The 10,075-nt window shown below is 38.8% G+C and overlaps 1 protein-coding gene across 2 annotated transcripts; it reads right to left on the bottom strand.

Annotated features, from left to right (window-relative positions):
* Positions 1–3,217: 3,217 nt before the first annotated feature.
* pyroxd1 (pyridine nucleotide-disulphide oxidoreductase domain 1) lies at positions 3,218–10,075 on the bottom strand. Of its 2 annotated transcripts, none has more exons than XM_014469580.2 (13): positions 9,773–10,075; positions 8,914–8,994; positions 8,695–8,814; positions 8,415–8,543; positions 7,602–7,675; positions 7,302–7,498; positions 6,606–6,703; positions 6,409–6,511; positions 6,187–6,302; positions 5,316–5,438; positions 5,063–5,200; positions 4,860–4,949; positions 3,218–3,877 (listed from the first exon to the last, which is right to left on the bottom strand). In XM_014469580.2, the coding sequence occupies exons 1-13, from the start codon at positions 9,848–9,850 to the stop codon at positions 3,719–3,721; spliced, it is 1,506 nt and encodes a 501-aa protein (XP_014325066.1). In that variant the 5' UTR covers positions 9,851–10,075; the 3' UTR covers positions 3,218–3,718. The 2 variants fall into 2 exon arrangements, with proteins under 2 accessions (XP_014325066.1, XP_023206424.1); XM_023350656.1 differs by having other exon boundaries at positions 6,187–6,299.

Here is a 10,075-nt window from a genome sequence, read left to right as displayed (position 1 = left end):
TGAGAGAGAAAAAGTTCCCCTGATGCTAGCAGTACGTAACGCCACCGACTCTTTAGAAGCCGCTTGTTTATATCATCAGCGTGCACCGCTGGCGGAGCTTAACGCAGTACACGTCATGTTTTATCCGTAGCTGTTCAAATATATGATTTACTACATTTCTAATAACTAAAACATTCAAAGGAATAAATTAATGAAAACTTCAAATATAAAACTTACCATAATTCTCTAATTACTGGTTTCTCAATGGTGGACGGCGGAACTAGGCGAATAAGCACAAACGTCCACGACCGTATCAGTCACGTTATGTACACGTCACATCCGTAATAAATAACTTATTTAAAATAAATTTATGTAAGGCATTTTGACGTGATATTTCGGTGGCACTTGACAACAATACTATTAATAAAATACTATGCTATTACGTGACCTTCCAGAGAGGAAGAACAGAACCAAGCAACTAACTGAAGGGCAAATATGCAAAGGACATTAGTTGGAAATAAAGACACTCAAAATGTACAGTTTAAATGCGATTCCTTAAATGAATAACTCATAAAAACAATCTGAACTGTATTGATGGCACCTTGATAAAAACAACAAAAACAACAGCATTTAACTCTTACATCCAAACAAACCCTAAAAATCAGCCTTACTGTCTATTACTTTTCCAACGAAAAAAAACTATTTGGGTTTTTTTGTTCATGAGGGCCCCCCACGCCCACAAGCTCTCGAGGTGAAGGCCAAACATTACTAACAGTATTAACTACACACATTGGTAAATCAGTCCCCCATTCAGAAAAAAAAAAATCCACCAAACAACATGAGTTGCTTCACATTTAAGGCAAACTGACAGCTTTCCATATAAATCTATAGTCTTTTCCTTGTGAGGTGCTTTCAAATGTGATCAACTTTAATCACAAATGAATTGGTGTGTTTGCTTTATTGTTATATGATATTGTCACAATCAGATGTAGTACTACATCAACAAAAACGTTTGGATTTCAAAACACAGGGTCTCTGTCGACAAAGGCACTGAGTTAAGGTAATGGAGAAAACTTTGCTTTTCCTACTTTCCAATCGCAAACTTCGATGCACTTTATTGAAATTGCATGAGCTACACCAACAGAAAAAAAGTACAAAATATAGAGGGAGAATGAAAATAACAAATACGTTTTTCTTATGAATACATAAATAAAGTCCACTGTATTCACAATTTCTACCAGATAGAAATTAGTATGTTAGATATTAGTGTTAGTATCTTAGAGGACTTTCCGGTACAGAATTTGGGCCACTGAAAAAAATAAATAAATAAAAAAGAATTTTGACTTTATTGACCAATTAAATCCAACGAATTTCTCCAGAAATGTAGTTCTTCTTCTTCACAACTCACACCTCTGTCATTGGAGCTGGTTGCTCCCAGGAGCTCCTCTGCATTAAAGTCAAAATTCTGAGAAATGATTAAAATTACACAGTTTTTTATTTGTTTTATCTAGCAAAAGAGCGCTCTTGCAACAATAACTGCTCAATAAAAAATTGAAAAAGGAATAGTGGAAAGTCTTAATTATGCATGAGGGACCTCCCATAGGAAATCTGTCCCGGAGTCAGGTGCAGCAGCAGGTTATCCGCCCACATATCAGCCAATAGGATTGGAATAAATTGCACATCAGCTCTGAAGCTACTGTGGCCTCCAGAAAACGCCCGTACTCTTTAACTCAACCTTTTCTGGTCATTGATTAATGAGAAAGTTTCTCGGAAAGAGACTCTTCAAAATGTTAAATATTTTCTGATTGTGCAATGAGCCGATTCGTCCCTCCTTCCGGAAGGAGGGACGAATCGGCTCTATCTTGCAGGTTCCAGGTGGATTCTTTTAGAAAATTGATGAGTTCTTTCAAAAATGTAAAATAAACAATATTTAAAAGAATAAAGAAAAACACTGCACGGAGACTTAAAAATCCTGCTGTATTCCCATGACAGCGATAAAACTCACTGACCCTCTCTGTTCTTCCACAGCATACCAGGCCTGATTGCCTGGTTCCTTAGCAACCTTCATAATGAATAGGTTGCTTCTTGAGTTCTCTCCAGACCAACTCTAATCCAGCGTCTCCATATGAACAGGGATTTTAATTGGATCTTCAAACGCGTGCCTCTGTTGACTCTCCCTCTTGACAGTTAACAGGTCGCTCTCTTCACACACACTCACTCACACACACACACCCACAAAAATGTATTTTTTTCCTAGAAGAGATGCCCTGAGATTATTCTCTCGTTTTTTTCTATTTATATGCATGCTGGGTAATTTTCCATAACTCCCAGAAGACATAAAGCCTTGTTACTATGCCAACCCAGGTCAGCCAGCGGAGACACCTCGCTCACTGTCGGCGACTTCCTGCTGCAAAGTCACCGATCTGGTAAACACGAGGTCATATTACGCAAGAGTTCAAGTAAATCAACAAAGGAAAACAATAAAAATATAGTCTGAGCTCAAATAAGGAGCTTGTATTTTAAATCCACTTTTGGCTCAGAGTCATCAGGCGCTTAGTTTGAAAAAAAAAAACCCCATCTCATTTAAGTTTTTCAATATTATTGCCTTTTTTTTTTAACTAAACTATAATGGATTTAGTTGACCTACTAACCTATTAACATTAAACAAAGTATCCCCACCATCAAATGAAAGAAATGTATATAATTAGCTACAATTTTCACAATTAATGTCTCTAATTTTCCACATTCGGTCTTGGGATTTCGCTTACAAATCTAAATATTATGTAAATATTCAGCATCATTTTAATCAGGATTCTCTAAGAATCCTTAGATCCTGATTATAGGGACAGGGAAAAATTTCTCAGTTTTTAAAATTGTGAGAAATAACATAGCTTTTCCCAAACATACTAATTTCCTTAAATGCCATAAAAAGTCAACTTTAATTAGATCTGAGCTTTTTTTTTTTTTGGTCCCTTTATTTTTTTTGGCTAAATAGAGGTCCAGTGTTAGAAACCATTCTATTGTGTGTGTGTGTGTGTATACCACGACTAGACAATGAAATTTGAGGATAGTTGGCAGGACAGTATCTTAATTTACCTTAGCAAATGTGTTTGATGAAAATTCAAACATAATCTTAAACATAAGTAGGCTTTATCTGGCTAAACATCAGCGTATTTGTTAAGGGCGTATCTGCGACAACGAAGGAAAAAACAAACTCACTTTTTCGAAAAATAATTTATTTTTGTTTTCAAATAATTATAGCACAAAAACACATTTACACGGATGCAAACAAAGGCATCTTTTATCATCTAAACTCGACGACTCGAGCCGTCTCTCAGATGCTTCTCCGGTTTCCAACAACTTAAATTCCAGCCAGATTTTATCGACTAATTGTTGTTTTTTTCCCTGACAGATTTGAAAATATTGTGAACATTTGAGCACATAGAATTGATCAAGATGGGTTTTATTGTGCGTATAATCCTCCAGTCATGAAATATCACAATGTGCTGTTTTAAGAAGCTTTTAAATTTCTCTTTTTTTATTTGTGAATTAGCCTTCATCTGTCAAACTCGACTCAATCGATCAATGAGTTGGCAAAAAAAAAAAAAACAACAACAGAAGATTGAGGTCATAATTCATGTAAAAAGTCTTAATTATTCTTCAAAATCAGATTTTTACCTACCTAATAATAAAATAAAAGTCTCTTTCTTCACGGTTATCCAGACTCGGAAAAGAGCGATTAGTCGAAGTAGTCCTCGATGTCGATGTCCGGGTTGAGCAGCTCCTCTCCGTACGCCGTCAGGTCCATCCGGTTGAGGATCAGGTTTTCGAACGTCTCCTCTAAATCGGTTTCTCCGATCAGCACGGCCCCCACCATCCTGCCCCCGCTGAGGACCACCTGCACGTGGAAAATGGCGGCATTCTGTCACAAACGAGCTCTGCGCGCATTCTGACTTTGAGTTTTCAACAACAATGCGTCATCCGGTCACAGCGACGGGAGAACGGAGAGCTCTGGATTACGTCTGTTTTAAAAAATGACACGTTTTTTTTTTTTTTTTTCCCTCCCCAAGTTCCGATAAGTAGAATTGAATTTACACGTTCTTTATTCTCTCTCTGAAGTTTAAGATTGCGTGCCGTTTGACGCAAAAGTATTCGCGGGAACTTCAGCTTACAGCGACATTTTGTCATGTTGCAACCAGAAACGTGAAAGCTTTCTCTTTGATTTTTTTAGAAAACGAATTAAGAAATATAACAAAACCTAACAAAAAAAACCCATTGAAAAATAAAATAAAAACCATGACAACCTTATCATCCATGTGTGTGAAAATTTGGTTTCTTTCATCAAAATTAAAACATAAAACTCATTAAAATCTTTGTTCGTCACATGCTATGGCAAGCAAAATATGTATGAAAAACAAACATGTATCAAAAAGTGAGAAAAAAATCTGTATTAGGTAGTTTGTCTGCACAAAACATGCACATTTGCCATGATATGCGAGCTTATATAAAGTCAATAATTACTTAATATTGATGAATAAGTGCTAGTTACTAGTAAAATAATCTGCCAGTGGAGCAAAATATTAAATAATTGACTTAAAATAAGCTCCTTTTTCTTGCTGAAAGGTTATTTGTACGTTAGCTTCATCTTATTTTCAGTGTAATAAGATATTTGAACTAGAAACTACAGCAAAAATACTTGGTAAGGTTTTGAGTTTTTGCAGTGCTGTGCCTCATGTAAATAAAAATCCCTCTGATATCTGTAAACTTAGCAAGAAAACACCTGGACATGTTGATCCTACCTATATGAAAAATAATTTAAAAAAATCAACTAGAGACATTAACAGAAACACTGTAGAAATCGTCCCGGCACCAGCGCCGACCTTGACGTACTCCCGGCCTTTGGTGCAGCGAACCAGCAGCTCATGGTCGGAGCCCAGCCCCTGTGCGTTAAACTTCCCCAGCAGGACCACCTGAGGAAGAAGCAGAAACGATAAAACCCCCCCCCCCAAAAAACGGCTTGCTCAATTAATCGCTGGCTGTCGTCTACGCAGCTCGGCTAGCTGGAGGCCAAAACGTCGCTTACCTTGTAGTTGAAGAATTTGGTGACGTGCGAGAAGAGTTCGAAGCAAAAGTCAAGGTCGATCGGCTCGGAGAGGACGTCGGCCGCCATGCAGCGGCCCGCGTACCAGCCCATCTGACGGGCCTGCGTCCAGAGCCGCATCTACACACACACACACACACCTTATTTCCCCCCCCCACCAGATGTAGTCCGCTAACATCCTCTATTGTTTGCGCTGTAAAGCTTTTCACACCAATACATTTCGTAGTGCCTCTACCTGCTGCCAAAGTGGGCTGTGCTCCCAGCATGCACTGCACGCGTCTCCTGCAGCGTACACATCCGTCTCTGATGTCATCATGTGATCGTCTACTCGAAGGCCGCCGTCGTCTGCCAATGAAAACTAGACGGGGGACGTGGGGGGAAAAAGATCCTGATTGTTGATAACATCTGATTATTATTATTATTATTATTTGATTATAACAGAGAAAAATGTGAGAACTAAGCAAATGGAACATTTGCTTGGTCTTTCTGTTTATGGAACAAATCTGTCTCAAGAAGCCACAGAAAGAAGATCCATTTTTACAAAATATAACAAAATATAAAACTCTGTCAACGTATGATGAAGTAGATTGACTCAGTAGAGTTCTGTCTCATAACAAAGACAAGATTTGATTTTCTTTGTTATTACTTGCAAATAAATTAGATTTTTAAAAGAAACATTTCTGGGTGATAAATTGTCCCAGAAGTTATTGCAATAAAAGATAATATTATTGTTTTGAGACCATTTTCAAGTGACATAATGGTAAGGGCAAAATAATCCAACTGCGTCAGAACATTAATATTATCGTTTATTGTAATAATTGCTGGGCAAAATGTGTTACAGCCCTTTTTGTAACGACTTATTAAAATGTTTTCTGTGATTATAGCTACGAGAAAACCCACAATAAATTCAAACTTGTGCACTGAGATCTACTTTATTTCCACCCTGGAAGTGTTCCAGGGTGGAAATATACATCAAATGTATCATTTAACAGTCCCAATTCAATATAAGGGGTTTTTTTTTAAGAAAAAAAAAAAAAGACTTTATTTAGGCCATTTTGTTCAGCTTTGAGGCAGCTTTTAGATATTCGACCAAAGTGTTTTCTCACGTTGTTGCCGTGGAGAAACGGCTCTGTGTTCGGGACGACCCCGGTGGCGCTGACCACGAAGTCGCAGCCAAACGTCTCGCCATTGGTCAGCTGGACGTAAACCGGCCAGGATCCTGCTGAGCGAGAAGAAAAGCGAGGGGAGGGGGTGAGTGGAGAGGGAGAGAAGAAAAGAGGAAAGCGAGGGAGCAAAGGAAGAGTTAGAGAAGTAAGAGGAGTTCCCACCAGTGTCAGGTTTTGGAGTTTGCTTTGAGGAGACGAGGAACTCCTCGGAGGTGAAGATGTGTTCCACTTCACACAGGTACTCCACTGAAACTCTGCGGGACCCCTGAACAGAAACAGAAAAAGTGAAGAGATATGTGAGACACAAACGAGTGTTTAACACACGGAGGGTTACGGAGCAGACACACACATCGTCCCACCTGCTCCGCTCCTCGCAGCTCGATTCCTCGATGCCAGTCCGGGCCGAGAGCGCTGCCGGACTCGACGGGACCGGGGTTCTGCCCGCGGGAATATTCATCTGGGAATGAAAAAAAAAAGATATACAGTCACAAAAAAAACACAAAAAAAAAACACCATTTGCTGAAAGAGCAACACAGTCACAGCAGTAATATGGATATTTTGCACAGGGCTGGGTGACATAACTTAAAAATAAGATCTCAGATTTTTTTTTAACTAAATGTGATTTATGATTCCCTTAAAAAAATAACAGAAAATATCTTTAAAATGTATTTTATTTCAATTTTCAACCGCAAGTTTCAATTTTTCAGATATTTTGTGAATTGATCTGAAAAAAAAAAAAAACACCTTATCATCCAAAATGGCAGTTCTTGGCTAAAATCGCTATGGAAACCCAAGAGGTGAAAAAAGAAAAAGAAAAACACAATTTTCCAGAAATGTAATCTTCAAAAACAGAACATTTGATTAATGGATGGAATCGATTTATCTCCCAGCCCTAACTTCGTGATCAGGCATACACAAGTTTTGGGTTTCGGTTCCCTTCTATTTAAAATCCTAGAATAAACTCCTATGCAACCAGTTGGTTAGAGAACAAACATAATCAAGGAGACCAAGGAACACGTGATGAACCGTGAGAGACGTAGAAACATCCCAAGTACCGGCTGTGAAGGTGTGCGCAGCATCCGGCGCCGGTTCCTCCGTGGTGAAGCGCTGCCTTTTGCACGGAGCCGCCGCCTGCTCTTTGTCGGCCTCCAGCGACGGGATGAGGAACTGCGCCGCTCCCGCGTCAAAGAAGGTGTTTCCAATGGCTTTGTCTTTCACAGCCCAGATCACCTCACAGCGCCTCACCTCATACCTGGAAAAAAAAAAAAACTGCTCATGAATACACAGGAATAAATACAGGCAGTAGTAGCAGGTTAAAATGAGGAGAAATGACTTTGCACCGTTGACTCACTTACACCAACTCCAATGCGATCCCTCCGTTTCCGACGACGACGATTCTCTTGGCTTTGGCTAACCGCTTTTGAAACTCCTGCAACCCAAACAGAACGGCATCTAGCATGCTGTGTGACCTCAAAGCAAAATGTCACTACTTCAAATGTTACTGCTTGGATCTCCAGCTTAATCATTTTCAGGAAATTCTACTCATTTATACTCATGTCTTCAATAACAGTTGGCTGAATTGCAGCCAAAGATGCAATCCAATGCAACCAAAAAAGTATTGCTGCTGATTATGAGACGTAGACCTTCGATACTTTTTTTTAGACATGACCATTTATTTCATAGTGAATTTAGTCAAATTAACAACAGTCATCATTCTGGTTACACATGTGACCACCTTTTGTATCAGGGAAAATTGAATTAAATTAATTTGACCTACTTTTAGATATGGTCTCAGTGATCAGGGACATTCTGAAAACGTAATGTCAGCCTGATTAAACTATTCGTAAACTCATTTTCAGGTGTGTTGGAGTTCTCATTGGTGTCCATAGCAAATAAAATATAATTTCTGTCAAAATATGTAGTCAAATGTGCAGCCGGTACTACAACAAAAGCTCAAAATGTGTGGTTTGGTATATAAAAGCGTGTGCGTATTAGTCTAATATGGCATGGTTTTGAAAAATTAATAATAAATTCAAACTTGCTGACCAAGACGTTCGACCTGAATACGAAAATATTAAATTCACTACTTAAAATACCAAAATTAAAATCAAATGCATTCTAATAATGACAAATGTAAACCTTGAACTCAAAAACATGCTTATTATTACCTGTGCGCTGTCTGTGTCCCGGATCCCGAGCACGTGCGGGTTCTCCTGGGTCAGGAGTTTCGGACGGGCACCGCTGCATATACAGAGCTTCTCGTAACCAAACACTCGACCGTCTGCGGTTTCCACACACTAAGTGACAGAAGAAATAAATCCGTTGAGGTGGGGGACTTAATCAGTTCTGGAACAAGATTCAAGCATTTCACTGTGCCGTTAAGCCATGTGCTGTAACCTTGTGGCCACAAGGGGGCGCCAATAGGCTTTACAGAGGTTTACTCCTTACATGTGTACGTGTGCGGAGGGATTTTACAGCAGAATGAATGATGGTCAGGTTGGGATACTTGTCCTCTAAAACACTGGAAGGTTTTTCCTCCACATCGAACTCCTCCAGTCTTCTGGACACCTAATGAACGGGACCAGGATCAGGATGTGCATGAACATGAATCTCCTCTCAGTTGGAAGTGTAAAAAAAAAAAAAAAACTCCAGAGTTCAACTACTTACCTGTTTATAGTTGGTCACCGCCTTTATGTGGGGACCTGCTGTAACAAGAGCCACGGCCTCTGATGGAAACTGAGATGACAGCTGCAAGTGGAGAGGATTTTTAAGTTACATATAGAATATGTTGACATTTTTGTTTAAAAGTTTTGGGTAAATCCCATAAAACCATGTTGTTGTTTTTTTCCCAGATACTTAAAAACTGTTTATGATTACTGAGATGGGACTTAAAAAAAAAAATGCTTAGGGTTGTCTTTATTGATAACCGTGCATTTATTTTTTTAACACTAAAAAGACTAGAATATGTCCAGGTCCTGTGGACCATAAGAACTTCTGCTCTTGACACCACTTTGTTAAAAATGTAAATTCTGTTGCGCCACCTCAAGGCGCTGCAACCATCTTCTGATGTCTATTTATTTCTCATTTTGTACTATTTATTTCTTTATCTTTGTATATTATCTATATACACATAACCTGCATCTTAACTCGAGTCGAGCAAATCTCAATGTCGTTGTAATCTGCTGATGACAATGACAAATAAATCTTATCTTATCCTGATCCAGGTCAGATGATTATTCTAGGGTTGTTGTTTTAGAGTTGTACTATATTAATGGTGGCCCCGCAAGTATACACTTTCACAAATAAATTATTTCACAGCTTTACAGATGACAAACTTGGGTGTTAAAGACTCTATATGGAATTCACTCCACATTTTACAAGCCTAAATATTCGACACATTTAACCTGAATTGAGCCAATGTATCGAAGACTGCCTAAAACATGGAGATAGGCCTTTACTTTAGCAACACCCTGATGCTAACATATATTTGAGCGCTTTTAGTTACACCCGTAACTTTTGTTTTTACCTGCTCCACGCATGTTACGCCCGCAATGCCACCTCCGACCACAACAAACTTGAACGTTTTCTCCTTTTTACTCTCCATAGCTCAAAAAGCTAACATGCTAACAGTACCAGCGATACAGGAAGCCTCCCTTTCAAACCGCAAAATGAGTTTATGTTGCCTAAGGTTTCTTCCCCCACTTCATCCGAAAACAAATAAACTATAAGAAAACGTTCACCTCAAACGTAACTCTTACAAATGTCAAATATTTCGAGGTAATTCTATCAAGCCTGTTTTAGCACTCTGTTATAGTATTACGTCACTTCC

Source organism: Xiphophorus maculatus, chromosome 17, assembly GCF_002775205.1.
Source record: "Xiphophorus maculatus strain JP 163 A chromosome 17, X_maculatus-5.0-male, whole genome shotgun sequence".
NCBI lineage: Eukaryota > Metazoa > Chordata > Actinopteri > Cyprinodontiformes > Poeciliidae > Xiphophorus > Xiphophorus maculatus.
This window is presented reverse-complemented; position numbering and strand designations above follow the sequence as displayed.

Excerpts from the sequence above, each read along its gene's own strand:
- pyroxd1 (XM_014469580.2), bottom strand. The coding sequence starts at position 9,850 with ATGGAGAGTAAAAAGGAGAAAACGTTCAAGTTTGTTGTGGTCGGAGGT. Across the intron at positions 5,201-5,315 it reads ACAGCCCACTTTGGCAGCAG|ATGCGGCTCTGGACGCAGGC; the intron begins GTAGAGGCACTA and ends GTGTGTGTGTAG. Across the intron at positions 3,878-4,859 it reads AAGGCCGGGAGTACGTCAAG|GTGGTCCTCAGCGGGGGCAG; the intron begins GTCGGCGCTGGT and ends TTCCACGTGCAG.